This window comes from Lampetra fluviatilis, chromosome 37, assembly GCF_964198595.1.
Source record: "Lampetra fluviatilis chromosome 37, kcLamFluv1.1, whole genome shotgun sequence".
NCBI classification, from domain to species: Eukaryota; Metazoa; Chordata; class Hyperoartia; order Petromyzontiformes; family Petromyzontidae; genus Lampetra; species Lampetra fluviatilis.
Genome location: NC_136311.1, coordinates 9,209,416 through 9,231,021, shown reverse-complemented (window position 1 = coordinate 9,231,021; position 21,606 = coordinate 9,209,416). Strand labels below are relative to the sequence as shown.

Genomic DNA, 21,606 nt, shown 5'->3' with positions numbered 1-21,606 from the left:
ATGAGGCGTACGTGTCGTATCATGATCAGTCGATGCGCATCGCGTCTGCCGCGATCATTGCCCACATTGAGGACCAGGGATCGTTTGCGCAGGAGAGCTACGAGGGTCTCAATGAGGTCGACAAGACAAGGATCGTCAAGGAGATCTCGATATATGCGATGACGCTGATCGCGGGTCTCAACGACGTCAAAGCAGAGCGTAACGACGCCAATCGAGCTCTCGACCAGGATGCGGCGCCCGTGATGCCCGCTCAGCTCGTGAAGATGCGTCCTGGTGTGTTCGTGAAGGACGTGCTGGCAGTGCGTCGCGTGCATGTTACGAAATTCTGGTCAGCTGTGAAGGTCAACATGGTCGAGGAGGAGCATCGCCAACTGCTTAAGCTCTACAAGGAGGACACGATCATTCACGATGCCATCAACAAGCACACCAACACGACGACATTCAACGATGCGTGGGATGTGCTGCCGAGTGGTTTCGACAACCTCCGCGCTTTCAGCGGCGGGTTGGCATCGGTGCTCGCCAACACGACGGCGGTCGAGTCGGACTTCTCGATACTCAAGTGGGAACTCGACGAGTTCCGCAGTTCTATGATGCATCTGTCCCTTGAGGGCATCTTCCAGACAAAGCAGCGTCGCCTCCTGGTGTCGTTGCTTCGTTAGCGAGTGTAAATCAATGAAACAATGGGGCTCTATAGATGATCTACATTTATTCTACAAACTAATCCTGGCGGTGTCTACAAACTAAGCTAGTCTGTATAGTTTGTAGATATGCACAGTTTTAGGAGGCCTGCTTTACCGAAAGAAGCACAGAGAAACATCGAATAATAAATAATGTTAATTTAACACGTCCAAAAAATTTAATCATGCATCATGTTAATTAAACACGTCCAAACATTGAATGTACATTATGTTAATTAAACACGTGCAAACATTGAATGCACATTATGTTAATTACACACGTGCAAAAATTGAATGCACATTATGTTAATTAAACACGTCCAAACATTTAATAATTATTTATGTTAATTAGGCTCCGCCCACCTCCCCCCTCCCCCCCACCCCGCGAGGCAGCAACGTCTACCACACTTCGTTGTCAGGGAGCGAGCGAGCTTCACCATGCCCTGCACGCTGATCGCCAGGCAACTCGCTCGCGGTTGTCTCGGGAGGCGCTCGTGTTCGCTTGCGACTGCGAGGTAAATCCTCTTATCCGCCTTTTCCCCGGCACGAGACGTATCTTTATAACTTTTGCACTTTTAGCGCCGTGAAGCGTCTTGCCTTCGGAGCTCTGGGCTCTGCCATGCGTTTTCCTAGTTTTGTTGCGGGAGCCTGTGGCTAGGCCTCCCGCGACGACCCTTCAACAATAACCCCCCCCCCTGTAGGGACTCACTTGATATTGCACGCATGTGGTTGTTTACTCGAGATCGCGTGCAATTGTGTATTGACAGTGATTGGTAACACATTCATTGCAATCTTGATGGCGGTATTTCATTGCTCAATTATTTACTTTAAACCAGAGGTGGGACAAAGTCATTGTTATGCAAGTCCAAGTCGAGTCGCAAGTCATCAAATTCATGACTCGAGTCCAAGTCACATGACTCGAGTCCACATCTCATAGGTGGGACAAAGTCATTGTTATGCAAGTCCAAGTCGAGTCGCAAGTCATCAAATTCATGACTCGAGTCTGACTCGAGTCCAAGTCACATGACTCGAGTCCACACCTCTGCTTTAAACACAGAGATGCATAACGTACACAACCCGTATTTACGTCACATGCGATGTAATATGCGTGCCCCAGCAAAGCCTCACTGAGTCTTTAAGACTTATATTCTTGGTTCTTTCGGTAAAGTCACGTAGAAGTGGACTTTATCGATGGAACCAAGAATATGAATCCCTACAGTCACGAAAGCGTTAAATCAAAATCTTTAAGACTTGTTTAAATAGTGTTTTAAAACATATCCTTAATTGTTGCACTCCATTTCATTTGATTTTGCTGTTATTATTTTGGTCACCCAGGTCACTCTTGCAAATGGGACGACAGTATTCTAGTCTCTTGAGTTATTACTTTTTTGCTTAAATGAAATCAACTTATAGTTGGTCCTCAATTTATTTGGTTTGGCCAACGCTATTAATTAGTGATGTGCGCGCGAGGAACCCCTAGAGACTACACAAAAATAACAAGCGGTGATAATTCGTATGCAATAACTTGAAATGCTATTTTTGCACATAGGGCTTTAAATTAGAGGCTTACAGAGGCGATGATGCTATTTAATTTATAGTGTGGCCGGGAACACAGTGCTTATAGTGACGAGTTAACACCGGGCTAATGCTTAAGTGAGTGTAAATTCTGTACGATACATTTGTTGTCAATCACCAAATTGCATGGGATGTACCTCGATTTGGTCAGATTTTGGAATCCAGGCAGGATTGAGGTTTCAGAAAGCGCTTGGGGTTTGATGACCACCATGCACAACAGGTTGTTTTGCCCCCATCCAGCAGTGGATCGACAAAGTGGGTAAAGTTATACACCACTGGAACTCTGTAATGATCATTGAGCCAAATATGCGTCGTGGTCCACTGTTTCAAAAGCATGTTGTTTTTGGAACAAAGTCCAATGTGATCGGGCAAAGGTTCTGGAAAACAAGGACAGTCCTTACTCAGCACGTTGTAAAGCCTATTTTGCCGTGTAAACACGTGTGTTTGAACCCGGATAGGGTAGAAGGTTACACCGGGGGTGTGTAACCCCTTTCATCCAATCATCACGCATTCTCGCATGACATTTTGCTTCACCTTTTATGCCCGCCCGGTCCCACGCGATTACTGGATTGATAAATGGTCAACGATTGACATGGCATTTGCCACGGGGGATTTTCAAGCATCTGTTAACATGAATCAAAAACGATTATAGATAGCACACTTTGTGTTACAGTACACGCAAAAGCAACGTGTACACCTGGTCAAGTGAGCAATGGTTGGCCCTGAGTGAGTTGTGAAAACTTCATATATTTATAACAGGGGACAGCCTCAGGTAGTTTGCACCGGTATTGCTTTTCTAAATAGGGGTTACTGATTGTATCTCCTCTGCAGGAATGATAGCCTGATTTAACCCCAAAATAGGCTTTAAAACCTTTTAATGGCCAACTGGTTATTTTAAAATTAACCACGTTCGTGTGCCATCCTTATCTTACAATTTTGTGGAAACGGTGACCGTATTTCTATAATCTTGATTTGAAGCTTTCGTGATTGCAGAAATCCATACTCTTTGGTTCTTTCAGTAAAGTCACGTAGGTATAAAATAATTTGATAAGAGTCCATATTTCTATAGTTTATTTCTTAATTAAAACTTTGAAATGTTGAACACATAAGACAGCTACACTAGTGAATTTAGCTTCATGGCTTCTGTTTATTACAAATTCTAGAATAGCTGACAAACTGCACATCTGAGCATTACATATCACAATTGGAAGGCCTGTTAAATATTCTTATATAAGCGCGCAACTTTATCTATCTGTGATGAACGCTGCACTTTCCGTCGTTTTCGTGCAGGGGGCGCTGCAAACCTACGCGCCCCCTGCATGAACGACGAAGGTGCAGGGACAGACGTTCAATTACGTTGGAATCGATCTGCAGACGGCGGTCTTCTCGCATGGCCAGCAGCTCTATGTCGCCTTATCTCGATCCCGCAATCCCAAACTGGTGAAAGTCCGCATCGAACCGAACCCCCAGCAAGGCCATCTACTTAACGACGAGAGAAAATTCACACGAAATGTCCTTTTCAATGAAGTCTTCCAGATGTAAAATGAAATAAGTTTTTAATGAAGAAATTAAATTATCTAATTCAAAACACAATACAATTCAAAGATGTTTCATTTTAAAACTTCAAAACGGAGCATCGGGTGCTTGCGTGAATGCGTCGTTCGTGCGCAATTTTTTCCGTGACTTTCCTGGCCGAAGGCCGTAAATGGTTGTAAGGGGCACCGCAGGTACCCCCGAATAACCCCTAGTGTCTCTATATGCAACCTAAGTCTGTTGCACCTTCATCCATAAATTTGTCACTCCAGCTCCCTTAAATGTGTCTATACTTTGCTTAATCGTGTTGTCTGCATATTGATCTGGATATCTTATTCTGCAGCGTGCTCCGGTGTCACATTGACAGAAGGTGTGTTGCAATCTCTGCTTACAGATGCGTATCCGTGTCGGCTGCATGCCGGGATAAGGAGCGAGGGTGGCTCAAGAAGATGTTTGTGCAGAAGGTGGACCCACGCACAGATGCACACTCTAACCTGCTCTCCAAAAAGGAGACGAGCAGCCTCTACAAGCTGCAGCGTGAGCCAACTTGTTCACTCACCACGTTCCCACGTACTGACATTGCATCTTGCTCCTCTACCCCATCATCATTATCATCATGGTCATCCGTGTAAGGTGACCATTGCATTGAGGCAGGTTGGTGCTCATGGATACTGTTCCCCATTTTCGTAGGTATTGATGAGGGTAGGTCTAATTGGCCGTACTTGTTAGCATCGATGATTGCTCGTTTTAGTCTTAGGTCCTTTGTTTGTGGTGGGTATGCTGGATCCCAGTTGCAGGCTTCAGCAGTCTCCCATCCACTTCATTGCCATGAAATTATATCATATCAGCCTTTTCTGGATTTGAAGCTTTCGTGACTGCAAGGATTCATGATCTTAGGTTTTTTCGGTAAAGTCACTTAGGTAAAAATCAATAATAAAAATAATAGAAATAATAAAATAAGAATAACAAATTTCTATTCTATTATTTTTATTATTCATTTTTACCTACGTGACTTTACCGAAAAAACCTAAGAGTATATATCAGCCTTTCATTGGTCATCATCACCCAGAATTCATGAACACAACAGCATTCCGAGGATATTGGTGTGTGCCACGATAACAGATTATTCCAAGTATGTTCTATGTATAGTGAATGTTAGCATTTGTTTTTTACATATCATGGAATAATTTGACACTTTAATGTCAGTGTAAAACAATTTATGGTTACAATTCGTACACTGCATGTCTCCTTTTAATTACTTATGAGCATTGTGTCAAACATGGATTGTAAGATAGTTATTTTGTTCCAATTACAGTTAAAACACCTTCGATCTGTAATCCTCATTACCGCAAATCCTGTTCTTTGTGAGGGCCTGGAGATCCAGTTTTCCCTACTCGCATTGTATTAAACTGGCCTTAAGGACTAAGTTTGTGCACAGCGCAAGCTCCCATGTTGACATCGAGTTGATCATCGATAATTATCCTGTGGCTTCAGGGGGAGGGGGCGGGGGCGCCGGGTATTTTTTTTTTTATAAGTGCCAGACAATCACTACATAATTTTTTTAAGTAGCTTATTTTTGCACATTCTTTTTAGGTGTTGTATGGTTTTTTGTGTTTTTAAATGTGTTTACTATATGATATTGGCATAAATAAACGTAGAAATAGACAAAAATAAATTTGCTACTTTAGAAGTGACGGTATTTACTGTGCCGTACTTACCACTCCAATCTCGAAGACTTTGCGTGGGGTGATGTATATAGTGCAGTATTTTCATTGTTTATGTTGTATGCAGTGTGTAATGTACTGTCGATAATATTTCACACTGAATTTAAGCGTAGCTACTTTTTTTGTCACACACATGGTGCCAATCGCCAGACTGGTTACAGCCCTTTGGAGCGGATTTTGCCGGTTTTGCCGGATCGGCCCTGGACTGCCGGATAATGTTGGAAGCAGCCGGATGGATGATTGCACGGTGCCGGATAATCCACGATCAACTGTATGCAAGTGTATGGCGATCTGCTTGATATACGCCGAGCCAAGCAGATTCTAAGGGAAATGGGTCCAACATTTTCGTTGTGACGGTGATGCGTTTGAGCATGCCATTCTTATCAAGTTTCAAGCATGGTAGTTGCCAATTTACTGGCTAGGGCATAGAGCGGCTGGTGGCTTCCATGCTGTTGTTCACAGCTCGAGATAAATCAGCTTGATTGTGTAATCTTACACAACCACAACACGATTTTATAATGCTTCACGAAGCATTATAAAATCGTATTTTTGACATCGCTTTCGCTCCAATATCAACAGGACTTAACCTACTTTATTCATTTATACTTCAATATGTAAATAACGATTATATCTTTTGTCGAAGTTTTTTTGTACCTTTGTAAAAGTAAGTGTTGTGTTCAGGCTTTGTATAAATAATAGCCTCGCTGCACGTATTGATGTGTATGCGAATAAACGTTGGACCCCGCTTCCAAAGTGCGTTCGGAATACCGCAGTACGGTGCATATATTATATGCACGCGAGGGCAGACGCACTTTTATGGCCATGTATGCAGTTGCTCATCGATTATCCGGCTGCTTCCAACAATTTACAACGGTCCGATCCGGCGAAACCACTCAAAAGGCTGTTGATTATTCCGGCGATTAGCACCATGTGCATGACAAAAAAAGGTAGCTACGCTTGATTTCAGTGTTAAATAATATAGTCGGTACATTACGCACTACATACAACTTAATGAAAATACTCTTTTAGTCTACCTATGACTGAATATCTCTTCTCTAACATACATATGTACTGTACATATTACATGATGTCCTTGCCAACCACTGTTGCTGCTTACAGTGGTTGTATTTACACACACTCTATTCAGATTGTTAGGTATTGTCATGCATATTGAAATATCACATGTGAAATGGTGCTGTATGGAGAGTGGGGCAAAGTTTTGACAGAAAATATGATGATGTCTCTTTTGCACAAAGTTCATGAAACTAACCCATTAACTAAGCCTGGCGTCCATGAATGCACTTTGACATGCGGGCAAATGCAAGTGAGATGACAGACTCTTTGGTTCTTTCGGTAAAGTCACGAAGGGATAACAAAAAAAAGTACAATTAATCAAATCACGACGTTTCGATTGCAACACAAGCAATCATCATCAGGTGGGAAAACCACAGCAATAACTTTTTTTTGCTGAAGTGGGAGAGAGAGTTGCCGTGGTAAGAGGTTATATAGGTAAGAAAGGGGGAGGAGCAAGGGGGGGGGGGGAGCGAGGGGTGTGGGGTAGGGGGAGGGAGAGCGCTGCGTGGACGCGAGGAGAAGGACGTGAGGCTGCGGGGGGGAGTGGGCGGGGCTATTTTATTTTCTACCCACGTGACTTTACCGAAATAACCAAAGAGTATGGATCCCTGCATTCACGAAAACTTCAAATCTAGATTGAGATGACATAGCACGGTTGGCTACGTACGGTGCGAAAGAAGTTCAACACTACATACGTGTACAGGCTTACCCCATGGCTTAAATTTACTTGAACCATAACCCAAACTTGTGCGCCATTCTGCTCACATTCATTTGAGAATTGGTGAAAAAGCATGTGGATTCATCGATAGTCATAATTCCAAATCGTATGTTCATCAGCTTAGTTAATGGGTTAGTCCACCCAGCTTTGTATTAAATCTTGGATCCTCAGGTCATGAAAACAGACCGGTCGGATAACAAAAAACATGCCTTGAAAATGTGGGAAAGTTATAGCTGTAAGTGCCGACCAAATCAGTACAGTTAACTTTTATCAATCTCTGTCATTTGACAGTTCACAACGTGAAGCCAGAAAATCTAGAGGACTACAACACAATCTCGTAAGTTGTGTATCGTACAATGAAGATTTAGATTTTGTTGAAATGTAAAAGTTTTTTAAATTATATATAATGCAGCATTGACAACTCCAAAATGAGTTTGGCCTCAACATTTTTGAAAGGTGAAACATAGATCGTCCGTAACATTATTTTCTACTTGTTTTTATTTTCCTTAAGCCTGCAATTGTTTTCACAGTTAACCACAACCACTTGTTGATCATTGCCTGCCCACGTCTCCTAACAAAAAAATGTATGGAGCATCACTCATCTTCACAGAGCATCATCGCTTTACTTCACATAATACAAAGCAAAAAAAACAATCCCAAAGAGCTCTTATCTGTTAGATATGTCTCTAGGTTGAATGTCATCGGCTGTCCACAATGATTGTCTTTGTTTATCTTGAGGCACATCAGCGTGTTGCTCTCATTATCAAGCTAAGTTTTCCCAAAGCACTCAAACCTGTTCTCAAGGGATATTTGTCATCATAAGCAGATGTGTTATCTTTCATCATCGTTACCCATATAATTGTACCTGCAAAGTTTCACAGTGAAGTTAAAATGATGAGCAAAAGTTTGTAAAATCGCTTTCCTATCTTCCGTTTTCCATAGTGCATCTTTCCTCCATGTTGTGTTAATCTAGAAATGCTGACGAGCCTTCTGGTAACGTGACGCTGAAATATGGCCCGTGTTGGATGCGTTTTCATTTGGTTCCAATTAAAGCCACATTTTTTTAAAAGTCAAGCTGTTGGTTTTGGTGCTTTGCCAGCGTGCATTGTGGATCTCATGGACAGCGTTTTCGCACTGCAGAGCGGAGGCACTGATGAAATTGCACAACGATGCGAGCTACCCATGCGAGCTGGTGGGCTCTTGGAACACGTGGTACGGCGAGCAGGATCAGGCCGGTACGTACGCATGGTGTGCATGTGCACCGCATGGGTATGCCACACGCATCATAGCATATATCATGAATGAAACGTGTAAATATACCAGTGTGGCCTAGTGCATAGGTACAGTGTACGAGACTGCAATCGGATACAGCGCTCGGCTTCAGCATAATAGTTAAAGGAGAAACACAGCGTTAATGTCTAGTGCACAGCAATGGCATGCACACACAGCACTCGTATGTAACATGTGGGTGCACCACCAATATAGTGACCAGGTACACCAATATAGGTGATGGAGCGTCAACTTAATCTTGGGCAGGTGTGCTGCAAAGCCATATCCTTATAGCACTTGCAATGCCCCTCGAAGGGAATAAAAACAAATACATCTCCAGTGCATTGCTCATGTCTTCAGTACGAGCAATGCAGGTGTTGTTACCAGTGTGTGGACTACATAGCCACAGCGTCTAAAGCGACAATGGTGTGTAGACCTGTGTAGCAACACCAATGCTGGCGAAGAGACAAGGTTTGTAACCACAGTGCCATTTGGCCAGATCGACAGTTAATAAGTAATAGTCATTATGTGATGAGGCACACCATCCTGTCATTTTTAATGATCAAATAGTGGTATTATCAGTTTGGAATTTCCCGCACAATCATAGTCAGCTTAAGTTGGCAACAAAGAGGTGAGGACGCGGGAGTGATAGGGTGGAGGGTAATTTTTACAGTTCAGTGCACAAGCTTTGTACCCTGTCTTCAATACACTTGTATACAAATAACCAAGGGAATGAGCTATTTTATTTTTAAACTCCAGTGGTAGATGTGGGGAGTGAGAGGTGAATTCCTTTGACGGGCTTTGAGAAGGGGGTGTGGATTTAGGGTTGGAGAGTCTGTATGCTGACGTGTGTGTTTACATGGGCATCCATGTTATGAACTGGATGTCACTGTTTTTGTTCGGTGCATGTGCATGGTTGGTAGTGCGGCGTGGTGAAGGGTACTTTTCTGACATCGTTCAGACAAGTACCCTCCTGATGGACGCATCAGAACTCCGTGAAGGGTCACAGCTATTCATTGGGTGGGGCGGGGTGGTCCCAACATGGCCACTCTTGTGAAATCAAAACAGTGAACCTATTTCGAGGGTGTGCTTGGCCACTTGAGCATGCGGAACAAGTGCAGGCCACTTGTTGATATAGGGAATATGCAGCACTGTCAGAGCAAGAATAGCACAGCACTATACATGTATGGACTCATAAAGGTACAAAAGCTTGTATGTATGTGTATATATTGAACTTATTTCGCAGTGGTCAGTCGCGCTAATTGGAGGTGGGGGGGAAGGAAAACAAAACTAAACTAATCTACATTTAAAAGTGCTTAGCTCCAGTGGCTTCCTAATATCGGAAGAAAGAGCGTTCCAGACGGCTGCAGAAGCGCATCTGAAAGTGCTCGATGCAGTAGTCGTCTTTGCAAAATGTTGGTACGTTGTTTCGTCCTATTGTCTGTGTCACTGGAGCACCTACATACAAAGTCTCAGAGCTGCTAGCTAACATCCTGTGGGATATACAGCATGCATTGGCATCACAAATGTTGCAGAGGATCTAACTATTCTGAACATTTTTTATCGCGCCCTCTTTCGAGTCCATTCCGGTCACAAATGTGCATTCATCACATGGAATACGCTCTTTTGAACCAACAAACACCGTTTTAAGTATATTCCAAAACTAGCTAAGGCTCAGGAAAAAATAGGTGAGGTTTTGGATAATGGCCTGTTTTCATACAACATCTATGTGCCATGAAGAAGGGCCATGGTCTGAAACGTCGCCAATTATATCTTTTTTTTTTTCTTGTGAAGCAGTGTCAATGACGTGTGTGCATCGTGTGGTTTTTGTTGTTGCAATTTGTGCCTGTGCACGACTGCCAACGCAGCATGACCAAGCGATGTGTTTTCCTCACGCTGCTTTTGTGTTGTGTGTAGTGCACCTGTGGCGATACATCGGTGGCTATCCAACTCTGATGGATGTTATGAATAAACTGAGGCAGAACAAGGCATGCATGTTGTTTACTTTTAACGCACCCCGAGACGATGGATGCTTGGGCTGAGAATTCTACGTATTTTGCGAAATAACCAATCGCATTCAAATGCACATCCGCCCAATCAATTTGTGACATTAAATTCAGCAATGTACATGCTTTATAATGTAATTTGCACGCACTGCACGTTATTTTGGCGTTCGAACGTGTCTTCGTGTAGTTGATGGTTTCAGATTTCACTGTTGTGCTTTGACACTCACAGGAGTACCTGGAGTTCAGGAGGGAACGGAGTAAAATGCTCCATGCACGTAAAAACCAACTCTTGATGGAGTTTAGCTTCTGGAATGAGCCCCTCCCCAGGCCCGGGCCGAATATTTACGAGCTACGGAGCTACAGACTCAAGGTGCCTCTTCCATGTTGCTGCCCTCTTGTCTGTCTCTTCCCCACCCACACCACACCACACCCAACAAACGCATCCATTTGTAGCGACATATATATGTATATGACAGCATCATTATAGGCTTCAGACTTCATCAGGCTGCACTGAGAAATGCAGTGAAGTATAAAACTAAACTCAACAATTTATTTTGCCAGGTAAGGCCCACTGAGCTGTATAGCTCTTTCGCAGAAGCGATCTGGCCATAAATGATAGCTCAACACAGTGGCTTATCGCGTAGGACTGATAAAGTGTGGTTATTATTTCCACCGCTTTGCTCTTCAACGGACTGGTGTGCTGTACTAGTAACGAATTGGCATGTTCTGTTGACGTAACGAATCTTACTAATTGGCTGTGTTGGGTGGTGGCGGATTTAACGACACATTTATATTTACGAGATCTCACCCAAAAAAACCCCGTATTATGGATTTTCACCGCTCCTTGCACGTCTCACGAGAATGGGACAAGTAGAATAGATTCATTCCTTCTTAAGATGAGAAGCCCCCTTGCCTAAGCGTGACCACATTAATCACCTTTAACAGTGCACCCACGGGAATTGCCGTGTCGTTATTCACACTAAGAAACACTTTCAATGGGAGTTTAGCTCGGTTCGTGAAATACCTACGTATGTATGTACGTATGTTGAACTTATTTCTCACTGTGTGTAGCCAACCGTGCTCATAGGATGTGCGGGGACGGACAACAAAAAATACTTTGCCCAGAAAGTGACAAATGTCAAATTTGAATCAGCCACGTATCATCATGAAATGTACAATTGTGTTGTTGTAGTTCTCTTAGGATGTTAATTCTGAAATATCTTGTAGTGTAGTCATGACAGAATATAAACGTGTTACTACTGTATGATAATTTAAGCTTTTAGTTTGACTAATGTTAAAATAATTTCTTAAACACATTTCTGTTTCGATCAATGTCCCATGCCCTAACAATTGTGATAATAAATAAATGAATTACATTTCTCCGTATAATCAATTCATTGTTTTTTTTTATTCTGACAGCCAGGCACGATGATCGAATGGGGAAACAACTGGTGAGTCGCCTTGCAGAGACACCATTGCCTTTAAAACTGCATTTTATTTGGCAGTCTTAAGTTTCGATTTAAAGCTTTCGTGACTGCAGGGATTCATCTTCTTGGTTCTTTCGGTAAAGTCACGTAGAAGGGAAGTCTGTCTCCCCGACAGACCTGGTCTTCACCTGAGGACGGCTGCATGCGTTGTGGCCGAAACGTCGTGAGAATTATTTTATTATGTTTTATTTTTATTATTTTATTACTTCCATTCTACGTGACTTTACCGAAAGAACCAAGAAGATGAGTCTTAAGTTTCTGTAGCTACCAAGTCTGGGGGAGGCAGTAGCCTGCACCTGCCTTAACAGCTGTGCGTCTCAGCCTCGTCGCGCTCGTCAGAGAATCTGCGGGCATCTGCGGGCATCTGCGGGCGGTGGTGGCGACGCACGCCTGTAATCCAGCACTGTGGAAGGCAGCGAGGGTTTGGTGGATCGCACAAACGTCGTAAACCTCCCTTCCCATGGGTGTCGAGATGTCAGAAGGCAGTACGTAAAGAATGTGGACTCCACACCCGTTCAGCCTGTATGGGATACAGTGTTTCCCCCTTGCACGTGTGGGGTTTCTCCGGGTGCTCCGGTTTCCTCCCAGATGTAAGCAATATTTCATGGACCTATGACACCTTAATATGTAGAGGACCGTAGAGCTTGGGGCCCACCGCGCGGCTGCCTTCCCACTTGTCAGAATCATAATCTTTATTTAGACTTGAGGAATCTGATGAGCTAGGAAGCTCTTTTTCACAGATGTCCAGTATGTGCCTGTGGTGCCTTACCCCTCTGAGTCGCTCGCTCTCTCTCCGTCTTCGAGAGTGAGCGAATACTGTGCACGTGACAAGTTAATAATCTTCTTGGTTATTTCGGTAAAGTCACGTAGAAGGGAAATAATAAAATAATAAAATAAAACATAATTTAATAATTCTCACGACGTTTCGGCCACAACGCAAGCAGCCGTCCTCAGGTGAAGAACAGGTCTGTCGGAAAGACGTCTGAATGAGAAGAACAGGTCTGGATGCTTGCGTTGTGGCCGAAACGTCGTGAGCATGATTTTATTGTTTTATTTTTATTATTTTATTATTTCCCTTCTACGTGACTTTACCGAAAGAACCAAGAAGATGAATCCCTGCAGTCACGAAAGCTTTAAATCGAAAGTTAATAATCGTTATTTATAATCTCGCGAGCACCGGCGGGGCCCAATCTTTCAAACCAAAACCATTGGTTGGCGGCTCTGTGGTTTGCTGGCGTGCAGGGCTCGAGCCATCCGCTTCCGGCAGGAGAATAACGAGGCTGTGGGGGGGTTCTTCTCCCAGATCGGTGACCTCTACATGGTGCACCACCTCTGGGGTAAACTTGCGCTCACATAACGCGGTCACCGGAGGTTGTACATTGTCGATTGTGATCTACGGGGGAAAAGTTCAGTAGGTCATTGAATATCTGGCAGCGTGGTGGAGGGGGGGCGCGCTGGATTTTCAAAAACGGTAATCACTACATCGTGATTTAAAACGGCATATTTTTGCACGTTGTTTTTCGGTGCTGTTATGTGTTTTTTTGTGTTTTGAATTCGTTTGCTATGTGATATTGGCATAAATAAACATAGAAATTGACAAAAATTAGGTATCCTACTTTAAATAGTGGCGGTATTTACTGTGCCGTACTTACCACTCTAATCTCGAAGACTCGGCGTAGGATAATGTATATACGTGCAGTATGTTCATTGTTTAAGTAGTGTGTTGTGTATAATGTACTGTATATAATATTTCACACTGAAATAAAGCGTAGATACTTTTTTTTGTCACACACATGGTGTCGATCGTCGGACCCGGTTACAGAATTTTGAGCGGTTTCGCCGGATCGGCCCGGGACCGCCGGATAAATGTTGGAAGCAGCCAGATAATCAACTTGGCGCCGAATAATCGACGATCAACCGGGGAGGGGCTGGGTGGGGAGGGTGGGGAGGGGCTGGGTGGGGAGGGTGGGGAGGGGCTGGGTGGGGAGGATGGGGAGGGGCTGGGTGGGAGGGGTGGGGCTGGGTGGAGAGGGGTTGGTCACCCCGTGGTGCCCTTATAAAACTCAACGTTTAACCTACTCACGCCGGCTTGTGCCCGCCCTCAGTCGGGCATATTTGCGGAATACACCACGCCGCCGTTGACCCTGGCCATTGACTGAGCAACCCAACGTTCCTACCAGCTCCCTCCGCAGGAATGTGTTTTAAATCTCTAAATGACAACGAACAAAGACATAACTTCCAGAGACATATGGCAGCAGCAAATATGAATGACTGTACTGTACTGATGAGTCCTATTGAGGATGCAACTGGTCTACAGCTAGTTTCACTGCTGCCTGTTGGGCAGCCACATTTTTCAACTCGTTGAGTTGGTCGTCGAAACGACAGCACGTCCACGCGTTCAGTTCCTTTGAGCTGGTGGTCTGGATAAAGCCGCGAGCTTTTGAACAGACAAGTGCACACCTTTGTGTGCTGTAAATCAATTGTTTTCGAGTCTGCGGTCATTGTTCCGTTGCGTTTTCCCACAATTTACAAACTTGCGTTGCCACGCACGTCACGGACGGCGATCGAGCGAAGGGGATGCCGTGTGTTTTTGGCAGCCTACAAGGATCTTCAGAACCGCGACGACACTCGCAACTCGGCCTGGCAAAAGCGGGGCTGGGATGAGAACGTTTACTATACGGGTGAGGCTTCTCGATGGCTACCTGAGATTTTTTTCCACATTCAGAATATGTATATGCTAGCTCTACTCAAGTCACATCTGAATTGTGAGAAATTCCCATTACTAACAGCGGAAGATTAAAAGGTGTTTTTGATAGGTAATTGTTCCAAAGAATCGTGGTAAATTTGGACCACGATGATACTACATCCATACGTATGTTTGTGTCTGCACAGACATTTTAACCATGATGCATGTTATTATCTCTTATACTATAACACTTCATATATACATCTCTTAACACTATAATACTTTATACATTTATAACAATTACCTATGTGGGTAACACTATATATACACATTTTATTTATAAATGTCTGACAATTGCCTATGTGGACATGACTGGAGCTGGCCTTGGGTTCTTACCTCTCTGTCAAAAAGAGCTTTATAGCTCATCGGATTCCTCCAGTAGAAATATAGTTTTTTATTTCTGTCCCAGGATCAGTGTCTCCCTGCTCACGCGATCGCGGGGCGACGCTCTGAGACATTAGCGCGAATTTTATGCCAAGATTGAGTTGGTCCGTACAACAGCCATTGTTGACATCCCACCAACAGAAATTTGAATCGCAACTCAACACAGATTCTTATTTTATGTTTATATTGTATTGTTTGTTGTTGTAACGTTCTTCACCCACGCCCCTACTGGATATCTGAAAAATTGTAGCTCATTGGATTCCTCCAGTAGAAATATTCTGACTCTGTATATTAAAATATTCTCTTGCCTTTGTTTACAGTGCCCCTCATCCAGCAGATGGAGTCTCGAATCATGATCCCGCAACCATTCTCACCCTTGCAGTGAGCGACCATCGACTTGCATGTCAGCCGGTTCCCCCTGTCCCACACAGCCCATGCACTACATGGTTATGCTCCGGATGTGTGCCTCACACACGAGTACAGCTCTTGCCCTCTGCGATAGGTTTTGTTTTGGATTTTTTGCTCTCTGGAAACAATCGGGCAGTCTGCGTAGTAAAGCAGGTGTCACCGCTTTTAAATGTGGCTGCATTCTTACCCTTGCAGGGAGAGCGAGCGCACACGGCATGTAGGCATTAGTCTTGTGTCAAACGTTGACCACGTGTAACCTGGACTCTAAGCACTTTTTTGTGAAGGATTACCAAGGGTTCTATGTTTTATTCTGGTACGGAGGGCTGGTGTATGCAATGGTGAGGCTAATTAACACACTAGAATGTTCAAGCTCCACTGATTGATAGAATTTGTCAAATGTTGGGCCTAATGAGCCACCACCAGCTTCTTTTCTACTTGTGGGTATATACGTGTTCAATATAAAACTATCCATCTTGGAAGGTCTCTGCAGGTATAATTTCCTGTCCAGTGATATGAATATAATTATATTTTAGAATCGGTTCTTTTTTGTGCCATGATGACAGATGGAATGTATTTTGAAATCTAATGTGCTACTTTCCTGAATACTAAACGTGTATGTATCATCAAAAGGATATAGGGACAAAACACACCAGCCCAAAAACACAAGCTGCCACTGGCAAGGCATCTACAAGGTGGATGCACACGAAAAGCAAAAACTCTTCAGTTAATATCGCCTCCAAAAATACCAAATCACAAAAAAAATATTTGTAAATCACTTCCAAGAAGCATTGTAAATTTCCACATGAAGGTTGTTCCTGATCTTTTTATATTCTGGGTTGTTGTGTGTGGTTGAGGAGAGGCGTGCCGTCGATAACCACCACACTGAAGGCCAGACAGCTCTATTTTTGCAAGGTTGGGCTCATTCTCTTAAAATGTTCAATATCTTCAGGCAAAATACACAGGTGAAATATTTGAAAAACTCGTGAAAATAAAAAACCACTGCTCTACTGGTCATGGTGAGCAACCTCAACTCTTTGCAAAATTGTGCCATTCTGTAGTCATGGCGCTACGAATGGCGGGTTTATTCGGTTTAAAAGACACGGGTAATTGATGATCTACTGTAAATATTGGTGTAATGATTCCCCCCCCCCCCCTCTGCGATTTATTGACTGCTCACAATTTAATTCGAGAATTATTTTTTGGGAATATGATGCATCGGCCTCAAGTGCCTGGAGAGGGTCACGTGAGAATTACATTTGCATACAGCCTATACAAATATAAAACACGCCGATGCTTAAACACGCAGTGCAGTGCCCGCGTCTTAAAAGCTATAGACGAATTGGTATGCTTTTGATTTAAAGCTTTCGTGACTGCAGGGATTCATATTCTTGGTTCTTTCGGTAAAGTCACGTAGAAGGGAAATAATAAAAGAATATAAATACAAAACAATAAATATTAAACAATAATTCTCATGAAACGTGAGAATTTTTTATTGTTTTATATTTATATTATTTTATTATTTCCCTTCTACGTGACTTTACCGAAAGAACCAAGAATATGAATTGGTATGCATCGATGCATCCGTGCGCCCCTATTTCTGTATCCCGCACTTTAAAAATGTTACTTTCCAATGCCAAATTTCCCCATCTCGCACACACCGCTGTTGCAGGTGACACACACGGTGACCACTTTTCTTCTTGGGTCCTACACGACTCCTTAAACGTAAAGGGATGTTATTGAGGGCATATGTCTCGCGTCCAGACAAAGCAACAAGTGTTGGGGTCGTAAAGGGCAATTTTCCTTTGGGGCCTTCAATAATTTTGTTGGATCCAAAGACTCTGACACCCTATGTTACCTCCGTGGAATTGAGCTGCTTTGGCAGGGTCATGCCAAGCCAGGCTGGCCTGGCTTAAGAAAGTGGCAAGTTTGAGTTTTTTTCCCCCGCTGCAAAACCCCGGGGCCGTGCCACTGACGTCAGTACAATAAACGAGTCGAGGTGCATGCAGATGATGCAGTGTCGGCAATTAGCACCATTTACAATCATAGCATCACTGTGCAGTTGATACGAATACGACGCCAATTAAGATTAAACAGAGTTGGTAACGGGAGTTTAAATTTGATTGAAAACTTAAACATCTGGCCGATGCTGAATTGTGCGATGGGCGCGTGTCCTACAGCCTTGAGTAGAATCGATTCGGGTGAGTTTAAGGAATTGACGGGGGGAGGAGCAATTTATCGCAATTCATATTGTGAGAAGAATCGTGGTTAAGAAGGCAAGACGGGAGGGAGGGAGGGGGGTTTGATTGTTTTGGTGAAGGCCAGCTTATGAAAATTATTAACCTCACCCCCGACCTGGCTTGAGCCCAAGCCAGATTCAGATAATGTTCTGAGGTTTCAGGCCAGTATATCAGACTCGGCTCGGCAAATAGGGATTGAAAGACCGCCTGTAACTGGAAGGACGCTACGCTGGCCCAGTGCAAAAGGGGTATTGCTTTGATTTGAAGCTTTCGCGACTGCAGGAAAATCCTTACTCTTTGGTTTTTTCGGTAAGGTCACGTAGGTATAAAATAAAATAAATCACGATGTTTCGGGCGCAACACAGACCATGCTTTCCCACCTGATGATGGACGCTTGTGTTATACCTACGTGACTTTACCGAAAGAACCAAAGAGTATGGGTATTGCTTTCTCATTGCATGTCAAGTGTGAACCCATAGTCACCATTATTATAATGCTATAGGTGACCTGTATTTCAATCCTATATTTTGTGTACAAATTCAAAAAAATATATACACGTACATTTCTGAAATAAAGTTTCCTGATTTTTGTGAAAATGAATAAAATGTTAATTTAAAATGTTGATGATTAATACTGTTCTACCGCGTGTCAGCTTCGACAAATGTTTGATTTAAAGTCAAGGGGGTTAAAAAATGATAACCGGAGTAGCCCTGTTACTGGTTGTATTGCTCCATGTGAATATTTGCTCAATTGTACGTCTCGATGAATGATAAACTACACACAACGCGATCTGCCAATCAGTATCACTTGCAGGGTAAAAGTCCATGTTGGCACAATTACCAGTACAGTTCTTCCATTCCACCGTCCATGTAAATGTAATAAATTCCAGATCTCCACCATTGCTCACTCACTTTACAAACGGGAATAAAGTTGACTTTGTGGACCTGAAAGATAATATCGGTACAGTCCTTGGTGGCACAACACAATACTTTTCCCAACATTTTTGAGTTTTTTTTATGACCCAGTGCACATCATTGAAGCATGAAGGCAGTAAATGATTTTCGTATATCTTTTTTTACAATCTGAACTCTTGTGGGATTCACGTTGTTTGAGCAGTTGACGACATTGGATAAGCCAGTTTCGGAGTCGGGGTACAATATACGGTTTCGCTTTGTACAATTTATCCCGAGGTAACATTTTGATGGTTAATAATAAATAATTAGTCTCGAATTGTTTACATTTAGCGGCGTTCGTTCATTTGCACGGCTTGCAATGTCGGTGATGCAGCAAATGTTAACGTTCACAAATCACGGCAATTCCCTTCTCACAATTCTGTAGGAACAAATGCACCACCAATGATAACAAATACGATATATTTCTACATGCACTATCGTCTTCAGATGGTTATAAGAAGAAATGATCAACTTACGGTGAATAAGAACTCTTAAGATTAACACTAAAATATGAATGTAGGTGCACGGTTCAATCTCACCAACTTTTTTTTGGTAATTTGTCTATGCCCGAAGCGAGAGAAACACACTTTAGTTAAGCGCCCATGAGTTTGTTTAATTTTTAGCATGTCACATGGCACAGCGATGCAACTTAATAAAGTTTCAGATGGTACGCTTTCCGCGAATCGTATCGTCTTGGCCGATACAAAGCGGCCAAATGTTCCTCTTTGGAATAATAAACTTGCACTCGCAAACCGTGGAGACGTGACTAGCCATGACGCTGTTTGCGTGGCCAATTGTGATACCATGGGGTTGGAAATAAAGTGGAGATTGAATCCAAATGTGTGGACTGCTCCCACGGCCCTCTGCCCAGCCACCCGTTGTGACAGTGGTCGATTGTGTTCGGTAATTCGAGTCGCACTCCCGCTTCCAAAAGTGTCTCTCTCCCCTCCCACGCTCGCAGTGTCAGCTGATACACGAGAGTCATTTCACGGTAGCAGAGTTTTAAAAAAATCAAGCGCGAAACGAGAAAAGCAGGTCCATCAACTTATTGGTTCTTTCGGTAAAGCCACGTAGAATGGAAATAATAAAAATAAACCAATAAAATAATTCGAGAAGACAGACCTATTCTTCACCTGACGGCTGCTTGCGTTGTGGCCGAAACGTGAGAATTATTTTATGTTTTATTTTTATTATTTCCATTCTACGTGACTTTACCGAAAGAACCTAGAAGATGAATCCCTGCAGTCACGAAAGCTTTAAATCGAAACAGGTCCATCAAGTCGATGTCTGCTGCACACACATTTGTGAGGCACAGTAATGGGCAACACTTTGACCTCTGGATGTGAACATGACGTTTGAATTTGGTTTAGTGTTTAAACACATTCCTATAAAGCTACTAAATCAGTTATACAGAGGGCACTGCCAAGAATAGTCATGGTCAGGACACAGTGGACAGGACAGCGCATACATTATCAGAGTTATGTTTTTTGTTTGCATTATGACTGCAGGTATTGTGGTCTATGCAAACATGACTCATCGTAAAAAAGGTGTCAGTTTTGTTGCCAGACAAGTATAACCCGTAAAAAAAGTTTTTCACTATAAATCCTTTATATGCGTGGCGGCTAGAGTCCTCTCGTCCTCTGGCTTGTGATGGCTGCCACCTATGGGTCAGATGATTGCATTGCACCATTAAGCAATTGGTAATTAAATATAAGATTTTTGTCCTAAAAAGTGTAAAATTTTGGAAAAAAATTTTCACGAACATTAATTGTCACGCACAACGAGTCTGTGTGGAAAATATCAGCTCGATTGGATCAAAAAAACAATTATCAGGACAGTGGCTTTGCAAGTCAGAGGTCACCGGTCCAATCGAACCTCTCGGAACGACAGTTGAAACGAGCACGTGCATTCCCCTGCCTCTCCACTTGGCAACAGTATAAATGGGTACACCACAGATCACGTGTGTATTGGGGAAAAGTGTGGGTAACTCCCACGACTCCCAAGACGTTTGTTTGGCCAGCGTGTTATAAGGGTGGAGCGAATATCCTCTAAAACAAGCGGTTCTTAACCTTGACTGCAGCCTTGCAACCCTATGATTCTTAATCGTTTAAAAAAATGTACGTTAATAAATACATAGGTTTGATGAAACAAAATAGTTGTATTTTGATTTAAAGCTTTTGTGACTGCAGGGATTCATGTTCTTGGTTCTTTCGGTAAAGTCACGTAGAAGGGAAATAATAAAACAATACAATTCTCACATTGTGTCACAGAGGGCAAGAACTGGCCTCGAGTAAGATGGAAATTAACACTGAATGGGGGGGGGGGGAAACGGTGGTGGGGAGGTCTACGGGGCAATGCTTTACACAATATACAGTATGAGGGTTAGAGTTTGATAAATCCTGCCATAGAAATGTTCAACGAGTAACACAAATGTAACAACGACTGCGTCGTGATGCGAGTGTAAATTTATTACATTCTTATGAATTCAAGCACATTGTTCTTATTTAGAAATACATAAAAGGGGGTGGGGGAAGTTGCACAATATTTTACAATATTCTTCAAACTCTCCAACTATTGGAAAATTCACACCTTGACGAATCAAGGTGAAATGTATGCACAGATATACGGATTCCAACGAAGTTTCACACAAGCAGCCAACTTGCATCACGTTGCACTTACAGTCAATGCAACCCCACAATAAGATGATGTAGGCCTTGGCAGACCCACAACCCCATGACAGATGGGTAGAGCCCCTCCCTTGGGGGTGGGGGGTCCAGGCTGTGCACAGACGCTCTTTCTCTGGCCCACTCCACCC

General features: G+C 43.1%; 1 protein-coding gene across 1 annotated transcript; it reads left to right on the top strand.

Annotated features, from left to right (window-relative positions):
- The first annotated feature begins 1,072 nt into the window (after positions 1-1,072).
- On the top strand, positions 1,073-16,989 carry LOC144945340 (protein NipSnap homolog 1-like). The gene is made up of 10 exons (XM_078873798.1): positions 1,073-1,192; positions 4,180-4,322; positions 7,593-7,638; positions 8,442-8,536; positions 10,488-10,558; positions 10,806-10,946; positions 11,996-12,027; positions 13,306-13,400; positions 14,661-14,744; positions 15,514-16,989. Exons 1-10 carry the CDS (start codon positions 1,116-1,118, stop codon positions 15,576-15,578), a joined length of 849 nt encoding a protein of 282 aa, XP_078729924.1. The 5' UTR covers positions 1,073-1,115; the 3' UTR covers positions 15,579-16,989.
- The last annotated feature ends 4,617 nt before the right edge of the window (positions 16,990-21,606 follow it).